The sequence below is a fragment of the Mesoplodon bidens genome (genome assembly GCF_964165515.1).
Source record: "Mesoplodon bidens genome assembly, chromosome: 5".
NCBI lineage: Eukaryota > Metazoa > Chordata > Mammalia > Artiodactyla > Ziphiidae > Mesoplodon > Mesoplodon bidens.
The window spans coordinates 137,415,892-137,442,681 of record NC_138161.1 but is presented as its reverse complement, the minus strand read 5'-3'; the positions used below and the strand labels follow the sequence as shown (position 1 = coordinate 137,442,681).

The following is a 26,790-nucleotide window of genomic DNA, read 5'->3' as shown; positions in this document are numbered from 1 at the left end:
ACTACAAAGCTATAGTAATCAGGAGAATGTGCTTTTGGCATAAGATTAGACATACAGATCAATGGAATAAAACTGAGAATCTAGAAATACACCCTTACATGTATGGTCAGTTGATTTTCAACAGAAATGTCAAGACAATTAAATAGAGAAAAATAATCTCTTCAAAAATGGTGCTGGCAAAAACAGAAATACAGATCAATGGAACAGGGTAGAAAGCCCAGAGATAAACCCAGGCACATATGGTCACCTTATTTTTGATAAAAGAGGCAAGAATATACAATGGAGAAAAGACAGCCTCTTCAATAAGTGGTGCTGGGAAAACTGGACAGGTACATGGAAAAGAATAAAATTAGAACACTCCCTAACACCATACACAAAAATAAACTCAAAATAGATTAAAGACCTAAATGTAAGGCCAGACACTATCAAACTCTAAGAGGAAAACACAGGCAGAACACTCTATGACATAAATCACAGCAAGATCCTTTTTGACCCACCTCCTAGAGAAATGGAAATAAAAACAAAAATAAACAAATGGGATCTAATGAAACTTAAAAGCTTTTGCACAGCAAAGGAAACCATAAACAAGACCAAAAGACAACCCTCAGAATGGGAGAAAATATTTGCAAATGAAGCAACTGACAAAGGATTAATCTCCAAAATTTACAAGCAGCTCATGAAGCTCAATATCAAAAGAACAAACAAGCCAATCCAAAAATGGGCAGAAGATATAAATACACATTTCTCCAAAGAAGATATACAGATTGCCAATAAACACATGAAAGAATGCTCAACATCATTAATCGTTAGAGAAATGCAAATCAAAACTACAATGAGATATCATCTCACACCAGTCAGAATGGCCATCATCAAAAAATCTACAAATGATAAATGCTGGAGAGGGTGTGGAGAAAAGGGAACCCTCTTGCACTGTTGGTGGGAATGTAAATTGATACAGTCACTATGGAGAACAGTATGGAGGTTCCTTATAAAGCCAAAAATAGAACTACCATATAACCCAGCAATCCCACTACTGGGCATATACCCTGAGAAAACCGTAATTCAAAAAGAGTCATGTACCATAATGTTCAGTGCAGCAGTATTTACAATAGCCAGGACATGGAAGCAACCTAAGTGTCCATCGACAGATGAATGGATAAAGAAGATGTGGCACATATATACAATGGAATATTACTCAGGTATAAAAAGAAACGAAATTGAGTTATTTGCAGTGAGGTGGATGGACCTAGAGACCGTCATACAGAGTGAAGTAAGTCAGAAAGAGAAAAACAAATATCGTATGCTAACACATATATATGGAATCTAAAAAAAAAATGTTCTGAAGAAACTAGGGGCAGGACAGGAATAAAGATGCAGCTGTAGAGAATGGACTTGAGGACATAGGGAGGGGGAAGGGTAAGCTGGGATGAAGTGAGAGAGTGGCATGGACATATATACACTACCAAATGTAAAATAGATAGCTAGTGGGAAGCAGCTGCATAGCACAGGGAGATCAGCTTGGTGCTTTGTGTCCACCTAGAGGGGTGGGATAGGGAGGGTCAGAGGGAGACGCCAGAGGAAGGAGAAATGGGGATAAATGTATATGTATAGCTGATTCACTTTGTTATGCAGCAGAAACTAACACACCATTGTAAAGCAATTATACTCCAATAAAGATGTTAAAAAAAAGACAAATAATCCAATTAAAAAAACGGGCAAAGGATTTAAATAGACATTCGTCCAAAGAAGTTATGCAAGTGACCAATAAACATGAAAAGATGCTCAACATAACTGGTCATTAGGGAAATGCAAATTAAAACAACAATTAGATACAATTTCATACCCAGCAGATGGCTAAAATAATATAGATAGACAATAACAAGTTTTGGTAAGGATGTGGAGAAATTGGAACACTTAGACATTGCTAGTGGGACTGTAACATATTACATCTGCTTTGGAAAACAGTTTGAAAGTTCCTCAAAATGTTAAGCTTAGAGTTAACATATCCAGAATCCTACTCGTATAACCAAGAGAACTGAAAACATATATCCACATAAAACCTGTACGCAGATGTTCACAGCTACACTATTCACAATAGCCAAAACAATCCCAAATGTCCATTAACTGATGAATGGATACACAAAAGGTGGTATATCCATATAATAGAATATTATTTGACAATAAAAAAGAATGAAGTACTGATACATGCTAGAGCATAGATAAACCTTAAAAACGTCATGCTACCGAAAGCAGACAGACACTAAAGGCCACATGTTGTATAATTCTACTTATATATGAAATATCCAGAATAGGCAAATCTATAGAGACAGAAGGAGATTCGTGGTTGCTAGGAGATGGTGGGGAGTAGAGTTAGGGAGCGACTGCTCATTTCTTTTGGAGCTGATGAAAATGTGTCATAATTAGATAGCAGTGATGGTCGCACAATCTTGTGAATATACTAAAACCACCACAGTATATATATTAAAAGACCGAAGTTTGGACTTCCCTGGTAATGTAGTGGTTAAGAATCCACCTGCCAATGCAGGGGACATGGGTTCGAGCCCTGGTCTGGGAAGATCCCACATGCCACAGAGCAACTAAGCCCGTGCGCCACAACTACTGAGCCTGTGCTCTAGAGCCTGCAAGCCACAACTCCGGAGCCTGCATGCCACAACTGCTGAAGCCCGTGTGCCTAGAGCCTGTGCTCTGCAACAAAGAGAAGCCACTACAATGAGAAGCCCACGCATTGCAAGGAAGAGTAGCCCCCGGTTGCAGTAACTAGAGAAAGCAGCAATGAAAACCAAATGCAGCCAAAAATAAATTAAGAAAAAAAAAAAGACTAAATTTTATGGTATGTAAAATATATCTTAATAAAGGCTATTATTAAAAACATCTACTTCAACCAGTATAAAGTAGCTCTATATAAAGAAAACAACTTAGAAACCAATAATCACATTCAAAGTTACTACTGTTTACAAAATATAGATGATTACCTCATTAAAGGTTCTCTCTGATCTCGCATCAGCCTCATTGTAACTTCACAAGCTCTTCGAAAAAGACCTTCTGTTCCCATAGGACCCATTCCATTAACCATATTATGAGTCATGCGAAATGGAACAATTTCTGGGACCTCAAAGGTTTCTCCCTTAAAAAAAATGTATTTCATTAAAAAGTAAAGATGCTGGAATTTAAAAATCTTTATGCAAAAAATTTAAAGCTTTTAGGAGAGAGCAAACATACCCTCAAAATATTTGTATTTGCAACTTACGTTAGAGGCCTACATCATGAAGGAGCCATATGACTCTACCTTTGCTTTTGAGGAGCTGAAACACAACTCCTTGGATAAGATCTAGAGGATGGATGGATTCATCTTTCACTGAATTACTAAAGTGAATAGCATTATAGAGCAATATTTATGCATTCAATATTTAGCCTTATATTAACTCCCTTAATGTCCTTCTTGAATAGTATAAAGTACAAACAAAATACTCTCATAATTTTCTTCTTTTCTTTAAGACTTTCACTTTAAAACAGGACAGGAAAAGAAATAGCCAAGTGTTAGATGCTCACAATCCCTGAGACAGGAAATGTAACATGTAATATAATGAAGTCCAGTTCATTTATTTTCTTCCATTCTCTAACACCTGCCTTTCCTAGGGCTTTTTCATCCCTCCAATCAGTTTCCCTAAATTCCTCTCTTGTATGAATCCCCGATACCAGTGGTTTATCTTTGATTTGTTTTCAGTTGGGTCTGTGACCTTTCTTGGTTTCCTGTGATAGCAGACGGCAACCCATAGAGAATAAGGATGAAGGAAAAAGTGGGTTTAATAATTAGTCTGCCTTTCAGGATCATAACATTGGAAAATTGGAGAGGGTCCTTAAGGAGAGTTGAATGACCTCAATTTATTCCCAGACCCCAGCTGGACCTACACAATCTGAATTTCCTGTGATGTTTCCTAGGTATCTGCATTAAAAAAAAAAAAAAATTCTTAGATGCTGCTGCCAGGTTTGGAAACAATCACATTAACCTACTCTGTCTCTCTAAAACTGAGTCTCAGTAAAATGAACTGTTCCTATATTATATGAACACCCCATGTTCATATAACCAAGAACCAATAAGTCAGACTTGGAGCTATGCTTTTGGACTTCAAGTTCAGTGCTAGTTTTCCTATATGACTCTTCTGAGTTCTCTCCAACCTAAGTTGCTTTACTGAGGGCTATGGGATCCACTGATCAAAACCAGTCAACAGGGCCTCCCTGGTGGCGCAGTGGTTGAGAGTCCGCCTGCCGATGCAGGGGATACGGGTTCGTGCCCCGGTCTGGGAGGATCCCATATGCCGCGGAGCGGCTGGGCCCGTGAGCCATGGCCGCTGAGCCTGTGCATCCGGAGCCTGTGCTCCGCAACGGGAGAGGCCACAACAGTGAGAGGCCCGCATACCGCAAAAAGAAAAAAAAAAAAAAAAAAAAAAACCAGTCAACAAACTCTCAATGCGACTCAACTGTGACTACAGCTGCTACTAACAGGTATGTCTAGGAAGAAGAGTTGTTGTGGAAAGGAAATTAGGAGAAAACATACAATTAACTACAGTAAGTCATATCACATACCTTATTGAAGAGACAGTTGAAATCCACATGTACACATTCACCAGTCAAAGAATCAAAGAGAATGTTTTCACCATGACGGTCTCCAAGGCCCAGGATATAACCAACCATTGACATAACGGCAGTGGAACGGCAGTATGCTGATCTGCTGCTGTACCTAAAGGAAACACAATGCCTATCAAGTATCCTTGTATCATATGGGGCCACATGCATCTAAAATATATTTTAAAAAAATCTAACCATAACAATGTATTATATTTTTGGTAACTTACCATGATGTAGGATCAGGGAATGTTCTCAGAAACCACTCATGAAAAACAGGAGGATGCCTGGGCAGGAGAAATTCTCGGTACACTTTGAGTTTTTCAGACAAAGCTGCTGATTTTGGTAGCATACACTGGCGAAGTTCCTTCCCTGTCATATAAACTCCTGCAAGGCAGAGTGATTTCCATTCATCATACAAGCCAAATGAGAAAAGGGGCAATTTATTTTTTTTTGGTGAAAATAGGACAGGAAATATCTATTTTTATTCAAAAGCAAGAATAAATGGAAACATTTCAATTATGCATAGGTAAACTTTCTTCTGATATTATACGAAAATAATAAACACATTATCTTCACTTAATACTTATCTAGAGTGAGGCCTCTTGTCAATGATAATCAGTGCCAAGTAAGACACACATATCAGAAGATACCACTCAGAATAAATCCAATGTGAATAGTGTCCCTGCATGTAAAAATGCTACAGGCCTCACTAAATTTACAGTGATCTCTCTGTTAATCAGCAGGCAGTATGGGTCCATACTGAATCATTACTAAGAAACCTACAATGGTGCTCTGAAATAATTTACTCTGTGTGAAGGCTAGCCTATAAGATTCACAGGATACGTGATTTTAAAACTAATCTTGTACAATTCAAATCATATGTGGAAGCAGAAGAAATTTTCCTTCTGATGTATTTGTGAGTTTGTATTATATGGTTGACATGACTCCAGTCTATAAAGTGCCTTTTAGTCCCACCTTGGTTTGGTGCTTTTTGGACTCAAGGTTCAGCTAAAATTTCCATAGACAAGTTTGAGATTAGAGATTTTGAGCCTCAAATGTTGCACAGTTCAACTATGTTCATGATAGGATGGAAAAAAATATATATATATATTTAAAAATCCAATAGCAATAACTAACACTTATATTTCATCTTTTAATAAAATAGTCAATAGCAAGTTCCTTGAAATCAGATTCAAGTGTGTTTGAACTTCAGCTCTACAACGTATTAGTAACTTGGATTAAATTACTTCACTGTCCATAAAATAGTGATAATTAGGCTTGTTAACAATATTAAAAAAAACTGATGTACACAAAATACTTAGCACAATACCCATAATATAGTAATTTATCAATACTACTTAATGCTATGGGTTGATTGTATTCGTCAAAAAAATAACCCTTGGTACCTGTTAACGTGACCTTATTTGAAAATAAGGTCTTTGCCCACGTAATCAGGTTAAGACGAGGTCATTACGGTGAGCCCTTAATATAGTATGACTGATATTTTTATAAGAGAAAACAGGGACATACAGACTTAGGGAGAATGCTGTGTGATGACAGAGGCAGAGAATGGAGTGAAGCATCTACAGCCAAGGAATGTCAAAGATTGCTGGCAACACCAGAAACTTACAGAAAGGCATAGAAAGGATTCTCCCCTTGGGCCTTGAGAGATATTGTGGCCCTATTGACACAGTGATTTTAGACTCCTTGTCTCCACAACTGTGAGAGAGTAAATTTCTGTTGTTTGTAAACAGTTTGTGGTAATGTGTTATGGCAGTCCTAGGGAACTAATATACTTATTTTTTACTTTACTCTAGTAACTTGATCTATTTGTTTTTAATGTACTACATCATAAACATTTAAAAAACTTTTTATCTTGAAATAATTTTAGTTTTACAAAAAATTGCAAAAATTATACAGAGTTCCCATATATTCATCACCCAGATTTTGTCAGTGTTCATCTCTTTCATAACAGAATACAATTACCTAAACCAAGAAATTATTTTTTCATAGTATTATGAACTAACTTTCAGACTTTATTCAAATTTTACCAAGTGTCCCACTATCATCCTTTTTCTGGGTCAGGATCCAATTCAGGATCCCTTACTGCATTCAGTTGTCATGTCTCCTTAATGTCCTCGAATATGGGAAATTTCTGTTTTTGTCTTTCATTACCATGAAATTTTTAAGGAGTTCTGACCTGTTATATTTTTGTTTCTTCATTGTAAAGTTACTACTTTTTCCCCTTTGCAATTAATAAGTATCTGGTGGAGAGATACTTTGAGACTCTGCAAATAACCTATTTTCCATCATACTTTTGCCAACGAATTTCAGCAGTCATTGCTAATCACTGCCTGCAACAATTATTACTGTGATATTTACTAATTGGCAATTTTCTGTTTTCATCATCTCTTCCACATTAATTCATTGTAATTCTACTCTAAGGAAGAACTTGTTCCTACCTTCCTATTTATTTATTTATTCATTCAAGTATTTGTTTACATAAGTGTGGACTCCTGTCTATTTTATTCCATGGGTTATAATCTAATACTATTATTATTTATTTTGGTGCTCAAGTTATCCCAGGTTTGGCCAGTGGGAGACTCTAACTCTAATCTAACACTTTTGGTTTCATTCTAGCTTTCCCTTTCTTTTTCTTTCTCTAATATGAAAAACTAGCTCTCATTAGCCACAATGTATTTACTTACTTGCTGAAGTCTAGTTTACACATAAAGTAGTTTCAGAATTACTAACCAATAACTCCTAGAAAAACACATTTTCATATACATTTTTGTAAGCTACCTCAAATCCTTTTGGGATAAAGATAGAGAAAGAATTAAAATGCAAGGAAGGAAAGAAGAAATCACTTAACTACTTCTGTATGTATCAATAGTACCAAGAAATTTTACTATGGGCTTATACCCCCAAAATGTACAATGATAATAACCATTATACCTATATTATATGTTAGCAGCTATTATACCCATATTATATACTTATATTGTAAGAATTAATTTTAGTACCCTTTTCCTTATACAGTTTGGTCAGAATAGGTCTCAAGCCAGCAGTGTTGTTAACCCATTCAATAATCCCACATTCATCATTCAGTGGAATAACTGCATATGTTCTAATATGAAGTTCTCTTCTACGAGACTCAGCATCTTTTCTTAAGCACTATTAAAAAAAAAACACATAAACTTAAAAGTTAAAAATTTCTAAATGTTATGTCAAACCTATCTAAAGATTGTTCATTTCATAGCAAAATAATGTCCATAAAAGCTTATTACGTAGTATAGATGAATAATTCTTCAGAAAGGTAGAGCAGGAAACAACTGGGACAATATCCTTAATTTATTTCCAAATCATTAAAAATGCCTTGGGTAAGTACTTCTTTTAATTATTCAGTATTAATGTGACAACAATACTGGGTTCAAAAATGTTATAGTTTTATATTTAACAATGACAAAATACTCTTTAAAAATTGCTTCTAAGATATTACTGAAACAGTGAGTCCTTGGGCGCAGGGAATGCTGTTTAATTTTATCGAAAACAATGCATGAACAGAAAAGTATGAGTTTTATGATATCCCCAAAACATATTATCTTATTCTTACAGTTTAATATTATAGCTTCATTTGAAAAATTATCTCCTAGAAGAAGAAAGCTTTACACATCTCATCTGATTAATCCTGAAATATACTAGGTAAGGATAAACAGTATTTTGTTTAATTCTGGAACTGTATGAAATAAACAAACTAAGCATACATCTATAATTGTAACCTGTCAAATTCTAAAGCACAATCACTGACCAAAAATACATTTTAAACTTTAGGAATAGATAGGCTACATAAATGTCAGCCAAATAGTATGGCATGAGAATCACATGTAAAGATCAGTATATGGCCTCCTAGACCAATGTAATGAGACGAGTTTTTCACAATCAGGCTATTTTATTTGACCATGTTAATGTGGGGGAAAGGTAATAAAACAACTTAATTGGTAACAAGGCTGATTAAGATAAATTTATAAATTAAAGCCAGGCCACTTGATACTCCCAACTAGAAAAACACTCAGGGAGCTTTGGGACAAACATACTGATGGTTTAATATCAGTGAATGAAGTTACCAATTTACCAAACAACATTTTAAATAAAAATATTCTTTCCCTTAATACCTATGAAATGGGTTTTTATTGTGGTATTAATTTTTAAATTACTTTTGGTTAAACTAAGCACAAACCATAATTCTCCTTTTTAAAAAATGAACTCATCTGCTGCTATTTCTTTTCTATGTTAAAGGTCCATAACTTTTTCCTGCTAATAAAAGAGGTACCAGTAAAATGCAGGAAGGGGATAGAGAGGAAGAACAAAGAGCTTATAGGAAAACAATAAAGTTTTCACAGTATGGTTTAATTTTTTACCAATGGAAAAACAGATGCTATGCATTTATAAATACCTGGCTAGAGAAAAATTCAAAACCCCTAAGACCATACATTTATAATAACCCTTTAGTGAGATTTCTCATATCATCTCTGAGATAGAAATCAAGCACTTACCAACAGAACTGAAAAAAATACTAATGATCACCTCTAAAAAGTGTGTTGGTAAAAACAGAACCTAACATTTTTTTTTCCTTGCATCAAAACATAAAACATAAATAAATCTGATAGAAAAAGTATATTATAGATAATTTAAACATTAAATAGAAAATATTTTCCTTTGTTAATATGTCTTATACATTTTTCTCAATATAACAAAAGTATCTTATTTTTAAAAAATTAAGTGAAACCAGCAATTCCACTTCAGGGCACATATCCAAAAGATTGAAGGCAGGGACTTGAACAGTTATCTGTACACTTATCTTCATAGCAGCAATATTCACAATAGCCAAAAAGTGGAAGCAACCCACATATCCACTGATGGGTGAATGGATAAACAAAATTGGTATACACATGCAACTGTATATTATCCAACCTTGTAAAGGAAAGAAATTCTGATGTGCTATAACATGGATGAACCTTGAAGACATAATGTTAAGTGAAGGAAGCCAGTAAAATACAAATACTGTTGTGACTCCACTTATACAGGGTATCTAGAGTAGTCAAATTCATAGAAACAGAAAGTAGAATGGTGGTTACCAGACCCTGGGGGGAAGGGGAATAGGGAGTTACTGTTTAACAGATATACAGTTTCAGTTTGAGAGGATGAAAAAGTTCTGGAGAGGGATGGTTGCACAACAGTGTGAATGTACTTAATGCCACTGAATTGAACTGAACACTTAAAAATGGTTAAGATGGTAAATTTTATGTTATGTATATTTTATCCCAATAAAACAAATTAAGTGAAAATGAAAAAGGCAGTGTACTTCATTTCCTCTTTTTAAGAGAGATCTACTTGCCCATATCTCACTGATAGTAATTATGGCAATTCTAAAATAAAAGCAAACTATATCCAAACCTTATTAATCAAGGAATTGAATTCCATTAGTCTACAATCCTTTCTCAAGTCATCTTTTGGCTTACACATCATAATGTAGAACTTTCCGTCAGATCCTTTTAAAGAGATCTTCTTTGGTTTCTGAAGAGAAGCAAGAATTTCTACCTAAAAGATGATGAATTATATATAAATAAAGGTCAAAATTCTTTGTTTAAACTTCTATATGTATTATAAATATTGTGTTACCTAACACAATAAAAAGGAAAATATAATAACCTATATTAGTAGCAAATTTATTATTTTAATAATTTATCTTAATTATGATCTATGAAAAGAATGGTTGGACATAAATAGAGACACATTTTCACCCATTAGAAATGGCTATTGAAGTAAAAGGATTACTCTGTCTGGGGCTTCCCTGGTGGCGCAGTGGTTTAGAATCCACCTGCCAACGCAAGGGACACAGGTTCGATCCCTGGCCTGGGAAGATCCCACATGCCATGGAGCAACTAAGCCCGTGCGCCACAACTACTGAGCCTGCGCTCTAGAGCCCATGTGCCACAAGTATTGAAGCCCGCGCGGCAAGAGCCCGTGCTCTGCAACAAGAGAAGCCATGACAACGAGAAGTCCGCGCACCGCAACGAAGAGCAGCCCCCACTCGCTGCAACTAGAGAAAGCCCACGCACAGCATCAAAGACCCAACACAGCCAAAAATAAAAACAAACAAATAAATAAATAAATTTATTTAAAAAAAAAAGCATTACTCTGTCAGCAGTGTAAGTAAATACATACACATTCAAATTTAGGCAGCCTCTTAAAGCAGCCATAATGTTTAAAGGATTTTTGAAACATTTTGAGGACTTTTCTGCAGAACCTAAGATGGTTTTTAAATTTCTTTAATGGTAAGAAATGTTTATCAATGGAAAGTAATTTGATTTTTGACAAAAGAAACGCCTCCAAAATCATGTCCAACTAAAGATGTAAGTAAATAAGCTGAATAATATTAAGTTAAAAACAAAGCATGACTATAAGTAACAAGAATGATTTTATTATGTGGCTTATTAACTGGTCTGAAGCAGTTAAACAAATGTTTTGAGCCACAGAAGCACTGGAATAAATACAGCGTTTTCAAAAGTATTTACTCAGAAGTGCTCTGGTACCATTTCTTTAAGATAGTAACATCAACAACAAAAAAGAATCAAGCTCTTCCTAGCTGAAATTCACTTCCTCCCAAAATACAAATTACAAAGAAAAATTGTATTTTGTTCTCTTTCTGTTCCCCATTTTTAGGACAAAGATGAATACGGAAACATCAAATTATGGAAAAAATAAAGATTTTAGTCATATTAAAACAATATGAACATCTGAAAAAATCAAAATACTAGGTTGAACATGAGATTTTTATCACTTAATTTTGTCCCATCAGTATATAGTTTTACTTTTCTGTATTTCCAATCATTTTTTCTTTGCAAATAAAATCCACTTAGTCTCTGAGAAAAACACTTTTAAACTTAATTTGAAATTTCATCTTAATTTTAAAAGCATAGTTACAGTTATATAAAATTGCAGTTTACCGTATCATCAAAGCCTGCAATATAGGCCCAATGCCCAGGAAATGGCTCATGGTTAGCATGAGCACCTGGAACTGATGGAAGAGTGGGTATCATGACTGATTGTAAAGGAATGAGGATTTCACTGAATGTTGCTTCTTCTACCAGCTTTTTAAGCATTCTAAAATGAGTGCTCATGCTCAGCGTGGAACTACTTCCATCCACCTGGGGGGGAAAAAGTAGTACATTTTAATTTCTCTGTTTACCTTGAATTATAGAATGCTTACTTTTACTCAAAACAAAAATTTCACTTCTATAATATCTTAATTACAATGGCTCAGCAGTCTGTACCTTTCTAATTTTAAAAAATACATCACCTCATTTAAACTTCTCTGTACTCTTTTACTCATCAATAAACAGTACCTACATTATACGATGTTAAATGACTAAGGTAGGTAATAGCAGCCTACAATTTGTTATCACACATTACAAATTCCAAAGAGCTTTGTAAATGAAACTTTTTTTTTTGTACCAAATCTCATTTGGCAGCAAAAAGATATCTGAACTTCTCACTTAGTACAAAGATTAATATGTTTCACTGAAGAAAGAGTTATGTATCTGATTACAGGATACTCTACCAGGTTACCCCTAGTGATGATACTTAATAAAAAGTATATGTACTGCATTACCTTTAAAAATCTAAAAATCCCGTATTTCTAAATGTAGTTGGCCACAAAGGTTTCACATAGGGAACTGGAAGTTTGTATAAGTAAAGCACTTAGAAAAGTGCCAGTGTTTAATAAATGTTGGCCATTATCATAACACTATCTTTCATAATGTCAAGGGTGTCAGGGGACAAACAGGATTAATGCAGATAGCAAAAACAGATTACTCTTTCAAGATGTTTATTGGAAGGGAAGGTGAGAAATAGGGTAGTCTCTACCTTCTCACCTGTAAATAGATGATAGAATGAGTATTTGTAAGGTGAAGTCTAGTTATTTACCTTATAGAGTCTGTCCCTCCTTATAATTACCCCTACCCCCACTTTTACCCTTCCTACACATTCCTCAGGATTTTTTTCCCTCCAATTCCTTGGGTAGAATACTAGTTCATTCCTATAAGCGTGTCCATATTCTAGTCATAAATCTACTGAAAAAAGTAGTTATACAGTATATGATAACCATCTGAGTGGCTTCCCATGAGACTGTGAGCACTTCGAGGCAGGAGAACATGTCTTACTCATCTTTGTTTCCCTTAGGCACGGTGCTTGTTCCCTGGTAGACAATGAAATGTTACTGAAAGGATGAAACCCAAAACTCCAGTCTTCTTTCCTCTCATGTATGTAGGTTAATGTATATGAGTTTTGAAAGTTCAAAGATATGACAGAAAACAATCACAGAGAGAACTTTAACTGAGTATTTTATATACTTATATTTCATATCCTCTATTTAAAAAAACTTCTAATAAATATGGATAATTTACTCTCAGAAGAATTTACATTAAGAAGAACTTTTAGAAATTTAGAGGATATTTGAGAGAGGGACATATGTTAGAAATTTAAAAAACAGCTTTATTAAGGTAAACTGCACGTATTTAAAGTATACAATTTGATAACTTTTGATATATGTGTATACCAACATATATGAGAATTTAAAATTAATCAAATGAAATACAACCAGCTGAAATCATATAGAAGTTTCATCCAACTTGGTCTATAAGTAGTAAGATTTATGATATTACCGATTTATTGCACAATTCTAGAAGCTTATCTGTTAGGCGAGTTGCATCTCCAACAAACTTTTCTAAGGACTTTTTCATATGAATAGCTTTATTTAGAATTTCCTTGCATCTGTTTACACGCATGGGATAAGAAGACTGTCATAGAAAAAAAAAGTTAAATGCAATTGTTAAAAGATTTTTAAAAGATAACAAAACTTCTGATTGACAAAAATCAACTTAAACAGTATGCATGATGAAAGTTTATAGTGATAGAAATTTCCTGGAAATCAATTTGGCAATACTATCAATAGCCATAAAAATGCTGCTATCCTGCGACCTGATGAATTCCCTTCTTAGGATCTATCCTGAAGAAATAATCAGAAATGAGAATAAATATAGATGTGTCTAGATGTTTTGCAACAGTAAAAAAAGTAAACAACCTTAATGATCAACAACAGTTAAATAAATTATAGATGGCTAACCATTATAGAATTTTATAAAATTTTAAAAATTGGTTCTTCAACGAATATTTAACATGGGAACATGATTATGGTAACAATTTTAGGTGAAAAATATGAAATTACATATCTATGCAATCCAAATTTAGTGTTAAAATATGCATAGATAATAAGCATACAAAAATACATCAAAATATTAATGATATAAACAGTGAATTTTAATTTTCTTTTTAATATTTCTCTGTATTTTCTAAATTCTCTAAAATATTTATTAATTCAATATATTTACCAATTTGTACATTCCTATTAATAATGCAATAAAAATTTTCTAGTATTAATAGTTCCGATACTTTGGATTAAAAAACTTGGAAAAAAAATAGGTTACCATTTTATACCAAGCACTAAGTTTCCTATACTTCATAAAGAAAACACATGATAAATCCTTCAATCTTAAACATACTAGTCACTTCATTTGATATAGTAAATATTTCTAAATTTTATAATGAGACATAGTGCTATAGTTTCTTTTTAAAAATACTTAAAATTTATTTTCTTGCTACAAATCTAACATAAGAGAGAAACCCTGGAACTTGTATCTACATATTAGCATTAAAATGGAAAAAGACACTATTGTGATTAATATATCACCTTTGACACAGCTGTCATCATCCACATTGATTGTTGAGGATAGGCCAGAAGCACTTTGGCTATAATTTCCATCAAGACAACAAAAACTTCATCATGAGAATGACAAATTCGGGAGATCAATTGTGAAAAGGCAGTCAAAAATTGATATGGAGCTAAGTGATTTGTGTGCTCTGTGATAACTTTGTTTATCTTAGCTAAATCATTTCTCATTTGTACACGATCAGAGCGGCCAGCTGGAAAAAAAAATCAAAGTTAAAAATACCAGTAAAAAAGTATATCAGTCTCACAGAAAAAAAGTTTGGTTTTAAAAACAGCTTTAAGATATATGTTATTCCCATGTCCAAAGCTAGATCACTTGCCAATTTGTGAAAAGATACTTTTCTCTGTCCAGGTAGGAAAAAACATTTAAGTCCACTGAAGAACTCAAGGCCCGTTTCTTTTTTAAATTTTTTAAACAGACTTCATTTATTTATTTAACATCTTTATTGGAGTATAATTGCTTTACAGCGGTGTGTTAGTTTCTGCTGTATAACAAAGTGAATCAGCTATCCATATACATATATTTTCACTAGAAGCAAACAGAACAAGCCACAGTCCATTGTAATTTTTAAGGTAAATTATTTGGCTTGAAGTAATATTTTTCAAAATGTGTTAGGTTTACCAAGGAACGAGCAGGTTTACACTTGCAGGCCCTGCAACTCCAACTACTTAAAAAAGTCTATGCTTAGTCTTTCTCCTCTTTTTTAACATTTGGTTTCTTGCTCTCACATAAATCATAATTCTTCTCAGTCCCTTAAAAATTTTACCAAAAAAATTATACCTTTTTCCCATTCATATGCCTTAGCACCAAAATCAAGCCATAGTGATAACATTCGTGGCATTGATTGATATATGAACTGATTTCCATACTGTAAAGACCTGCAATTACATAGAAAATATATTAACATAGTATTTTTTTATATTATATGAATTAATTATAGACTTAAACTACCCCTTGAGAAATATATGGTCTCTGACAAAAATTTTTATAGTATCAGTATTTCTTCCTAATACACATTATCTTTGACTCCTCACTCCCCACCTTCTTCTTTCTTCATTCCTCACTAACCTCTTATAGTATCAATACACTGACCAAAAATAATTCAAGTTTTGACCTGGTCAAACTCCTGTCAGTACTTCTTTTAAATTGTCCTTAGGATCTGTGCCTTTATTTGTATTCCGTGGTCATAAGCCTAGGTCAGGCCCAATCACTCAATTTCTGGGACATTACAGTAACTTGTTCTCCCTAATTCCACATTTCTTCCCTTCAATAAATTCCAGGCTAACATTTCTGAAATTCTAGCTTTATCATACTCCCCCCAGTTTAAAAACAGCAATCACTTACCTACAGATTAATACTATATGAATGACTCTGCTCGGGATTCAAATATATACAACCCTTTTTCTTTATAACTTTGCAATCTTAGTCTCTCACTATTCACTGCATACATCTTCCATCAAGCTCAATTTCCTCACCATCCTCTCAACAAACCACTCAACCCCGTGTCTCTGCCAAATCTGTGAAAAGTTAGTACAGGCATACCTCGGAGATATTGCAGGTTTGGTACTGGGCCACTGCGATAAAGTGAATATCACAATAAAGTGAGTCACACGAATTTCTGGGTTTCCCAATGCATATAAAAGTCATGTTTACACTATACTGTAGTCTAATAAGTGTGCAATAGCATATGTCTAAAAAAAGCAATATACATACCTTAATTGTAAAATACTTTATTGCTAAAAAATGCTAATCATCACCTGAGCCTTCAGCAAGTTGTAATCTTGTTGCTGGCGGAGGCCCTTGCCTCGATGTCAATGGCTGCTGACTGATCAGGGTGGGGGCTGCTGAAGGCTGGGTGGCCGTGGCGATTTCTTAAAATAAGACAACAATGAAGTTTGCTGTGCTGACCGACTCTTCCTTTCAGGAACGATTTCTCTGTAGCGTGCAATGCTGTTTCATAGCATTGTACCCATAGGAAAACTTCTTTCAAAATTGCAGTCAATCCTCTCAAACCCCGCCACTGCTTTATCAACTAAGTTTAGGTGAGATTCTAAATCCTTTGTTGTCATTTCAACAGTGTTCATAGCATCTTCACCAAGGGTAGATTCCATCTCAAGAAATCACTTTCTTTGCTCATCCATAAGAAGCAGCTCTTCATTCGTTTTATTGTGTTTTTATCGTGAGATTACAGCAATTTAGTCACATCTTCAGATTCCACTCCTAATTCTAGTTTTCTTGGCTACTTTCACCACATCTGCAGTTCCTTCCTCCACAGTGGTCTTGAACCTCTCAAAGTCATACATGAGGACTGTAATCAACTTCTTGCAAATTCCTGTTAACGTTGATATTTTCACATCTTCCTATGAATCACAAATGTTCTTAATGGCATCTAGAATGGTGAACCCTTTCCAGAGGTTTTCAATTTATTTTGCTCAGATCCTTCAGAGGAATCACTATATATGGCAGCTATTACTTGTGTCAGCTATTACAATATGAAATGTATTTCTTTTTAAAAAAATTTACTTTCATTATTTATTTGTTATTTAGGTTAACATTGGTTTATAACGTTATAAAAGTTTCATGTGTACATTACATTTCTACTTCTATATACCTTATAGCATGCTCACTACCAAAAATTTAGTTCCCATCCATCACCATATGGTTGATGCTCTTCACCCATTTCACTCTCCCCTTCCCCTCTGTAACCACTACTCTGTACCTACCTGTTTGTTTTTATTTGGTTTGTTTTGTTCATTTGTTTTGTTTTTGTGTGTCTTTGTTTTTTTATATTCCACATATGAGTGAAATCATACGGTGTTTGTCTTTCTCTGTTTGACTTATCTCACTTAGCATAACACCCTCAAAGTCCATCCATGTTGTCACAATGGCAAGATTTCATCTTTTTTTAAGGCTAAGTAGTATTCTATTGTATACGTGTATATACCACAACTTCTTTGTCCACTCATCTGTTGATGGGCACTTGGGTTGTTTCCATATCCTGGCTATTTTAATAATGCTGCGATGGACATAGGGTGCACATACCTTTTCAAATTAGTGTTTTCATATTCTTTGGATAAATACACAGAAGTGGAATAGCTGGATCATATGCTAGTTCTATTCTTCAATTTTTGAGGAATCTCCATACTGTTTCCACAGTGGCTGCACCAATTTACATTCCCACCAACACTGTAGGAGGGTTCCCTTTTCTCTACATCCTCTAACACTTGTTATTTCTCTTGCCTTTTTGATAACTGTCATTCTAACAGGAGTGACATGATAACTCATCGTGGTTTTGTTTTACATTTCCCTAATAATTAATGACGTTGAACATCTTTTCACGTGTCTGCTGGCCACCTGAATGTCTTCTTTGGAAAAATGTCTATTCAGCTCCTCTGCCCACTTTTTAATTGGGTTGGTTTTTGTTGTTGTTGTGTGAACTCTCATATATTTTGGATATTAACCCCTTAATGGATATACAGTTTGCAAATATCTTCTCCTATTTGGTAGGCTGTCTTTTCATTTTGTTGATGGTTTCATTTGTTGTGCAGAAATGTTTTAGTTTGATGTAGTCCCATGTGTTTATTTTTGCTTTGGTTTCCCTTGCCTAAGGAGTCATATCCAGAGGGATATTAGGTGGATGTCAAAGACTGTACTGCCTAGGTTTTCTTCTTGGAGGTTTGTGGTTTCAGGTCTCACATTCAAGTCTTTAATCCATTTTGAGTTGATTTTTGTGTATGGTATGAGATAGTGGTCTAGCTTCATTTTTTTTTTGCACGTGGATGTCCAGTTTCCTAACATCATTTGTTGAAGAGACTACCCTTTCTCCATTGTATATTCTTTGCTGCTTCGTTGAATATTAGTTGTCCATAGAAGCCTGGGTGTTTTGCTGGGCTCTCAATTATGTTCCACTGATCTATAGTATTTTCTGCCAGTACCATGCTATTTTGATTACCACAGCTTTGTAATATAGTTTGAAATCAGGGCATGTGATACCTCCAGCTTTGTTCTTTTTTTTTTTTTTTTTGCGGTATGCGGGCCTCTCACTGTTGTGGCCCCTCCCGTTGTGAAGCACAGGCTCCGGACGCACAGGCTCAGCAGCCATGGCTCACGGGCCCAGCCGCTCTGCGGCATGTGGGATCTTCCCGGACCGGGGCACGAACCCGCATCCCCTGCATCGGCAGGTGGACTCTCAACCACTGCACCACCAGAGTAGCTCCCTGTTCTTTTTTCTTAGGTTTGCTTTGCCTATTTGGGGTCCTTTGTGGTTCCATATAAGTTTTAGATTTTTTTGTTGTATTTCTGTGAAAAATGTCCTTGGGATTTTGATAGGAATTGCATTGAATCTGTAGGTTGCTTTAGGTATGGGCGTTTTAACAATGTTAATTCTTCCAGTCCATGAGCATGGAATATCTTTCCATTTATTTGTGTCTTTTTCAATTTCTTTCAGCAATGTCTTATAGTTTTCAGTATACAGGTCTTTCATCTCCTTGGTTAAATTCACTGCTAGGTATTTTATTCTTATTACTGCAATTGTAAATGGGATTGTTTTATTAATTTCTCTTTCTGCTAGCTCACTGCTAGCATGTATAATAGAAATGCAACAGATTTTTGTATACTGATTTTGTATCCTGCAACTTTACTGTATTTGTTTATTATTTCTAATAGTTTTTTAGTGTATTCTTTAGGCTTTTCTATATAAAAAATCACATCATCCACAAATAGTGACAATTTTACTTATTCCTTTACAATTTAGATGCCTTTTATTTCTTTTTCTTGCCTATTTGCTCTGACTACGGCTTCCAATACTATGTTGAATAAGAGTGGTGAGAGGGGGCATCCTTGTCTTGTTCCTGATTTTAAAGGGATAGCTTTCAGTTTTTCATGGTTGACTATGATGTTAGCTGTGGGTTTGACATACGTGGCCTTTACTAATTTGTGGTATGTTTCTACTATACCCATTTTATTGACAGTTTTTATCAAAAATGGATATTGAATCTTCTCAAATGCTTTTTCTACATCTATTGAGATGATCATATGGTTTTTATCCTTCATTTTGTTAATGTGGTGTACCATGTTGGTTGATTTGTGTATGTTGAATCATCCCTACATCCCTGGAATAAATCCCACTGATCATGGTGTATGATCCTTTTAATACATTGTAGCAGCTGGTTTGCTAATATTTTATTGAGGATTTTGGTGTCTATGTTCATCAGAGATATTGGCCTATAATTTTCTTTTTTGTGTGTTATCTTTGTCTGGTTTTGGTATCAGGGTGATGTTGGCCTCATAAAATGAGTTAGGAAGCATTCCTTCCTCTTCAATTTTTTGGCAGACTTTGAGCATTAAATCTTCTTTGAATGTTTGGTAGAATGCACTGTGAAGCTGTCTGGTCCTTCTATTTCTTCATGATTCAGTCTTGGAAGGGTGTATGCTTCTAAGAATTTGTCCATTTCTTCTAGGTTGTCCAATTTATTCATAATATTCTTCATAATATTCTCTTACAATCCTTTGTTTTTCTGTGGTATCCGTTGTTATTTCTCCTCTTTTATTTCTGATTTTATTTATCAGACCCTTCTCTCTTTTTTCCTTCGTGAGTCTAGATAAAGGTTTGTCAATTTTGTTTATCTTTTTAGAGATCCAGCTCTTACTTTCACTGATCTTGTCTACTGTCTTTCTAGTCTCTATTTCATTTATTTCCACTCTGATTATTATTTCCTTCCTTCTATGGACTTTGCGCATCGTTTGTTCTTCTTTTTCTATTTCCTTTAGGTGTAAGGTTAGATTGTTTGAGATTTTTCTTGTTTCTTGAGGTAGGCCTGTATTGCTATAAAGTTCCCTCTTAGTACTGCTTTTGCTGCATCCCATAGATTTTTTTGGTATGTCATATTTTCATTTTCATTTGTCTTCAGGTAACTTAATTTTTTCTTTGATTTCTTTGTTGACCCAATAGCTCTTCAGTAGCATGCTGTTCAGTCTCCATATACTTGTCATTTTTCTACCTTTCTTCTTGTAGTTGACTTCTAGTTTCATACCATTGTGATTGGGAAAGATGCTTGATATGGTTTCAATCTTTTTAAATTTATTGAGATTTATTCTTTAGAAAGTTCCATGTGCACTTGAGAAGAATATGTATTCTGCTGCATTTGAATGTAATGTTCTGTATAGATATATCAAATCCATCTGGTTCTGCTGTTTCCTTGAATTTCTCTCCGGATGATCTATCCACTGACACAAGTGGGATACTAAAGTCCCCGACTATTACTGTCTTGCTGTTAATTTCCATTTTCTTGGTAATTCCTTCACTTTGAGCCTATGTTTGTCTTTAGAGCTGAGCTCCTGGAGGCAGCATACAGTTGGGTCTTGTTTTTTTAACCCATCAACCACTTTGTGTCTTTTGGTTGGTGAATTCAATCTATTTATGTTTTAGGTGACAGATGAGGACTTAGCACTGCCAGTTTAGCTTTTGTTTTCTGGTTGCTCTATATATCCATTGTTTTGTTTTGGTTTGTTTTTTCCTTGTGCTTCTGTCTGCCATTTTGGTTTGGAGGTTTTCTGTTTTTCATAGTTTCCTCTTTTTTTTATGTTTCATGCCTCTACTCTAGATTTATGTTTTGTGGTTGCCATGGGGTTTGTATGAAACCTCTCATAGATAAAATAGTCCTTTTTCTGTTGATAGGATCTTATCTTCATTTACCTATGTAAATGTAGGTTCCATCCTTTTCCTCTTCCCCTTTTATATTTTTGTTGTCTCAAATTATCCTTTTTTATGTCGTGAGTTTGTTACTGAATTGAAGCAGCTATATTTGTTTTTTTCATCATTTTCCCCCTTTAACCTTTATGCTATAACAAAGTGTTTAAAAACCTGTTGTGAGAAAGACTTGCAACTTTTGATTCTATCTACTTATCGCCTTACTCAAAGTTTTGTGTACTTTTTGCCGTTTTGTTTCTGGTAGAAAAGCTCATTTCAACATTTCTTGTAAGGCCGGTCTAATGTTGATTAACTCTCTTGGCTTTTGGTTGTCTGGGAAAGTCTTTATTTCTCCTTCATATCTGAATGATAACTTTGCTGGATAGAGTATTCTTGAGTGATGACTTTTACCTTTCAGTATTTTGAGAATGTCACACCACTTCCTCCTGGTCTGTAGAGTTTCTGCTGAGAAATCTGATGGCCCAATGAGGTAGCTTTGTGGGTTACCATCCCTTTTTCCTTAGCTGCCTTTAAAATTCTTTCTTTGTCATTGACTTTCGACAATTTTAATACGATCTGTCTTAGAGAAGGTAATTAGGTGTTCTCTTGGCTTCATGAACTTGTATACCCAGTTTCTTCTCCAGGTTTGGGAAGTTCTCAGCTATTATTTAAATAAATGCTTTGCTCCCTTCTCCCTCTCTTCTCTTCTGGGATACTCATTACCCTAACGTTGCCCTTCCTAAAAGAGTTGGATAGCTCTCTAGAACTTCCTCATTTTTAAAATATCTTCTCTTTCCTGTCCTACTTGTACCATTTCAAGCTTGCTAATTCTCTCTTCCATATGGTCTGCTCTATTTCCAATGCTTTTAAATGCACTCTTCATCTCATTTATTGAGGTCTTCAACTCAAGAATTTCTGTTTGGTTCTTTTTTAGAGTTTCACTCTTTTAGTTAAGTACTCCTTCTGTTCATTAATTTTATTCCTGAGCTCACTGAACTGCCTTTCTAAGTTTTCTTGCAGCTCACTGGGTTTCTTCATGACAGCTATATTGAATTCTCTATCAAATCGCAATATTCTGCGTCTTTAAGCTTGGTTTCTGGAAAATCATCATTTGCTTTTTGTGGTCCTGTCACTGTGGTTCTTCATGGTGCTAGATGAGTTGTTCTGCCGGTACATCTGAAGTAGGGACAGGTTAGAGATTAGAGGCCTTTCTTTTGTTTTCCAGTAGGTGGCACTATAGCATAAGTTTTTGGTTTCTTTTACCTGAGGCGTCTCTGGCTCTATTTGAGTCTGCCCTTTCCACCTTCCACCTCCTCTGTTAGAGGTGTGACTCCCTGCCCTCATTATCGCACCTTGTGCCTCTGGAGTCGATGGTACCTTCCTTCTCCCACTGTCACTGGTGTTGCTGCTTGGTGCATCTAGATGGTAGGTAGGCTCTGCCATCTCATCTGGGATCCCATGAATTGCAGGCTCCACTGCCATGGGGGGAGGGGAATGAGAAGAGTTGGGAGGCCAGCTGACGTTGCTTGGGTGCCTCTGCTGCGTCTGGTATTGTAAGGTTCGTAGGGCTCTGCCACAGTGGACCTGGAGTTGTTGGCACCTCAGTGGCTGGAGCGACAGGGTCTCAGGCCCCACTGCCACTGTTTCCCAGTTACCCGTGGCCACAGGAGCTGCTGGGGCCAGGAGGCTAGAATCATGTGTACCTCCCTCCTCTGCCACTGTTGGGTTCTCTGGGGCTGCAGACTCAGTTGCTGTGGCTGGAGGGCTGGGTTTTGCAGGCACCACCTCTGCTGTTCCCTTGCTTTCACCTCCTCTATGTGTTTCAGTCCACCCACCTTTAGATGTACCAATATGTGGATTCTCCAGTGTGCTGGTGTGTTGAGCGGAAGTACCTTTGTTGTACTGTGGATGTTTTACTGGTTGTAGATTGATGGGGTGAGACAAAGGTAGCTTTTCACTCTGCCATATTGCTGATGTCACTCCGATCACAAAATGTACTTCTTAAACAATAAAACTTGAAAATTGAAATTGCTCCTTGATTTATGGGCTGTAGAATGGATGCTGTGTTAGCAGGCATGAAAACAACATTAATCTCACTATACATCTCTATCAGAGTTCTTGGGTGACCAAGTGCATAGTCAATGAGCACTGACATTTTGAAAGGAATCTTTGTTTCTGAGTAGTAGATCTCAACCGTGGGCTTAAAATATGTAGTAAAACATGTTGTAAACAGATGTGGTGTCATCCAGGCTTTGTGGTTCCATTTACAGAGCACAGGCAAAATAGACTTAGCATAAATCTTAGGGCTCTAGGATTTTCAGAGTAGTAAGTGAGCACTGGCTTCAACTTAAAGTCACTAGCTGCATTAGCCCCTAATAAGAGAGTCAGCCTGTCCTTTGAAGCTTTGAAGCCAGGCATTGACTTCTCCTCTAGCTATGAAAGATGGCATCTTCTTCCAATATAAGGCTGTTTTGTCTACATCGAAATTCTGTTGTTTAGTGTAGCCACCATTAATGATCTTAGCTAGATCTTCTGGATAACTTGCTGCAGCTTCTACATCAGCATTTGTTACTTCACCTTGCACTTTTCTGTTATGGAGACGGTTTCTTTCCCTAAACCTCATGAACCAATGTCTGCTAGCTTCAGACTTTTCTTCTGCAGCTTTTTCACCTCTTTCAGCCTTCTTAGAATTGAGGCACGGTAAGGCCTTGCTCTGGATTAGGCTCTGGAAATACGGTGTCCAATTTGATCTCTGTAAACTACTAAAATTTTCTCCATATCAGCAATAAAGCTGTTTCACTTTCTTATTATTCATGTGTTCACTGGAGTAGCACTTTTAATTTCCTTCAAGAACTTTTCCTTTGCACAACTTTCACAACTTGGCTAACTCTTTGGCACAAGAGGCCTAGCTTTTGGCCTGTCTCAGCTTTTGACATGGCTTCCTCACTAAGCTTAATCATCTTTAGCTTCTGATTTAAAGTGAGAGATGTGTGACTCTTCCTTTCACTTGAACACTTAGAGACCATTGTAGGGTTATTGATCGGCTTAACTTCAATATTGGTCTCAGGGAATAGGGAGGCCCAAGGAGAAGAAAAGAGATGGTGGAATGGCCAGTTGGTGGAGCAGTCAGAACACACACAGCATTTATGGAATAAGTTCGCTGTCTTGTATGGGTGCAGTTCATGGTGCCCCAGAACGATTACAATAGTTAACATCAAAGATCACTGACCACAGATCACCGTAACAAACACAATAATAATGAAAAAGTTTGAAATATTGCAAGAATTAGCAAAATGTGAGTATACAGAGACCTGAAGTGAATGAATGCTGTTGGAAAAATGGAACTGATAGACTTGTTCAACACAGGGTTGCCACAAAACTTCAATTTGTAAAAAACACAGTATCTGTGAAGCTCAATAAAATGAGATATGCCTGTAATGTCCTCTCTTTCTTGAATTTAATTACCTTTTAAATCCTACCTTCTTTACGAAGCCTACCAAACTTCTCTGGCAATGCAGTGCAAAGAGATACTTTTTTTTTTTTTTTTTTTTTGCGATACGCGGGCCTCTCACTGTTGTGGCCTCTCCCGTTGCAGAGCACAGCCTCCGGACGCGCAGGCTCAGAGGCCATGGCTCACGGGCCCAGCCGCTCTGTGGCATGTGGGATCTTCCCAGACCGGGGCACGAACCCATGTCCCCTGCATCGGCAGGCGGACTCTCAACCATTGAGCCACCAGGGAAGCCCAAAGAGACACTTTTGATATCATGAAGCCAGTGGTTTGAGTTCTGACTTCAGATTTGCCCCAAATCCATGACTCCTGGACTTGTTTGGTTCATTTTTGGTATCTTGCAAATATCAAAAAGATATTTCTAATATTTATACCACTTATTTTGATATTTGATCACATTCTACTATGTACCATTATTTAAATATTTTGTGTGCTAAGGTTTCTCTACCCAATTGGACTGTAGCTCCTTGAGGGCAAACACTAATGCTTAATTAGCAATAACACAGTAATTCAATGACTCAGGGGAAAAGTATCGATAGCTGAGCATATTTACTCCTTTAAGCATCCATATGTTTTAGTTTAACTACTATGGATAAAATATATTCTAAAATAGTCTTACTTTCTTAAACTGTACTTTTAAAAATCTCACACTATACCTAATAGTTTTACACATATCAAGGACTCCAAATAACTCGTTTTAGAAGAAATGTATTAAATAAATTCTGTATACCATGCATATGATATATGTGAAGACTAAAGAGCAAATGAGAGGTATTACTCACTTTAGAAAAGAAAAATGAATTTAATAACTGTCCTCTGCTTATGCTTCCATTTCAAAATGCCAATATGCCAGGAATCCTTCCTCAATAACAAGTCATTAATAATCAATAATAAATTAAATTAGGTTTGGATTTTATAAAACTTGAATTCCAGGGAGCTCCCTGGTGGCCTACAGGTTAGGATTCCAGGCTTTCACTGCCGTGGCCCAGGTTCAATTCCTGGTTGGGGAATTGAGATCCCACAAGCCATATGGCATGGCCAAAAAACAAACAAACGAAAAAACAAACAAGCAAACAAAAATTGAATTCCATTTTGGGAAGAAAGGCTTGGCCAAATCTTGCAATCCTAACACTGCTGATGAACCAAAATATATTGCTTTGATTCCTGAAAATATTGAACTGAGAAGTCAAAATACCTGATAATAGGCAACTTTAAATAAATTTATTACTATGAAGTAAGTTATTCATCAGTAAATCGATGGTCCATGAGTATGACAAGAAAATGAGTGGAACGTTATTATTACTTCTTAGGAATTAATAATTTGTGATAATATAAACAGCAGGCATGAAACAATATACTGTTTGACTATAATACACTAATATACGAAATTAAGTTACATTTCTCCTGTTACCTAGTTTAAGTGATAAGCTCTTTCTACAAGTCTAATGTCAAAACCATTTTTATATATACTACTTCTTAGAGAATGGGCTGGAAGGAAACATTCCACAGGCAATTAAATACAACCATTAAATGTACTAGATTTAGGGTCTTCTGGAATTCTAGGGAAGGGGACTCAGAGGATGAGGGTCCAGAATTGGAAGGACACAATTTTCATTGTATATTCTCGGTACTACTGAATTTTAAAAAACATGCATATATTACTTATTCCATTAAAATAGTTATTATTTAAAGGGAAGGAAAAATTGTACAAAGAAAAAATTTATATCTCATCTAAGGTGATAATCATAAAGCAGAAAACATCCTACATACGCTAAGATCTGTGATAATAGCTCAATATCAACAGAGTCACCTTGATATATTTAATCAGCAAACATGCAGTTCTCACTCTCACCTTCCAAAGTGAAGGACTATATACCGAATGAGATCACCCTGCTTCTCCATTTTGTTGTCTGTGACCATGGGCATCAATTTGTCATAGTACTTGGCAAGGTAGAAATGCCCATCCTCCCACTCTGGCAGGAACAAGGTCACATCCTGTAAAAGATAACAGAGAATATCCACTTAATAAAACCCCCCACTATGATGGGAAGTAAAGTATAAATAGATAATTAGGGATCAAAATTATGAGACCAACATCT

General features: G+C 35.7%; 1 protein-coding gene across 1 annotated transcript in view; it reads right to left on the bottom strand.

Annotated features, from left to right (window-relative positions):
- Positions 1-26,790, bottom strand: part of ATR (ATR checkpoint kinase) — a 110,054-nt gene that overhangs the window by 2,671 nt on the left and 80,593 nt on the right. The window contains exons 36-45 of the mRNA XM_081235594.1: positions 26,544-26,686; positions 15,276-15,373; positions 14,456-14,688; positions 13,371-13,505; positions 11,655-11,855; positions 10,102-10,245; positions 7,671-7,821; positions 4,875-5,031; positions 4,606-4,759; positions 2,994-3,145 (exon numbers count right to left, since the gene is read on the bottom strand). Coding sequence (XP_081091720.1) covers positions 2,994-3,145; positions 4,606-4,759; positions 4,875-5,031; positions 7,671-7,821; positions 10,102-10,245; positions 11,655-11,855; positions 13,371-13,505; positions 14,456-14,688; positions 15,276-15,373; positions 26,544-26,686 — 1,568 coding nt within the window. The remainder of the gene's footprint in view (positions 1-2,993; positions 3,146-4,605; positions 4,760-4,874; positions 5,032-7,670; positions 7,822-10,101; positions 10,246-11,654; positions 11,856-13,370; positions 13,506-14,455; positions 14,689-15,275; positions 15,374-26,543; positions 26,687-26,790) is intronic.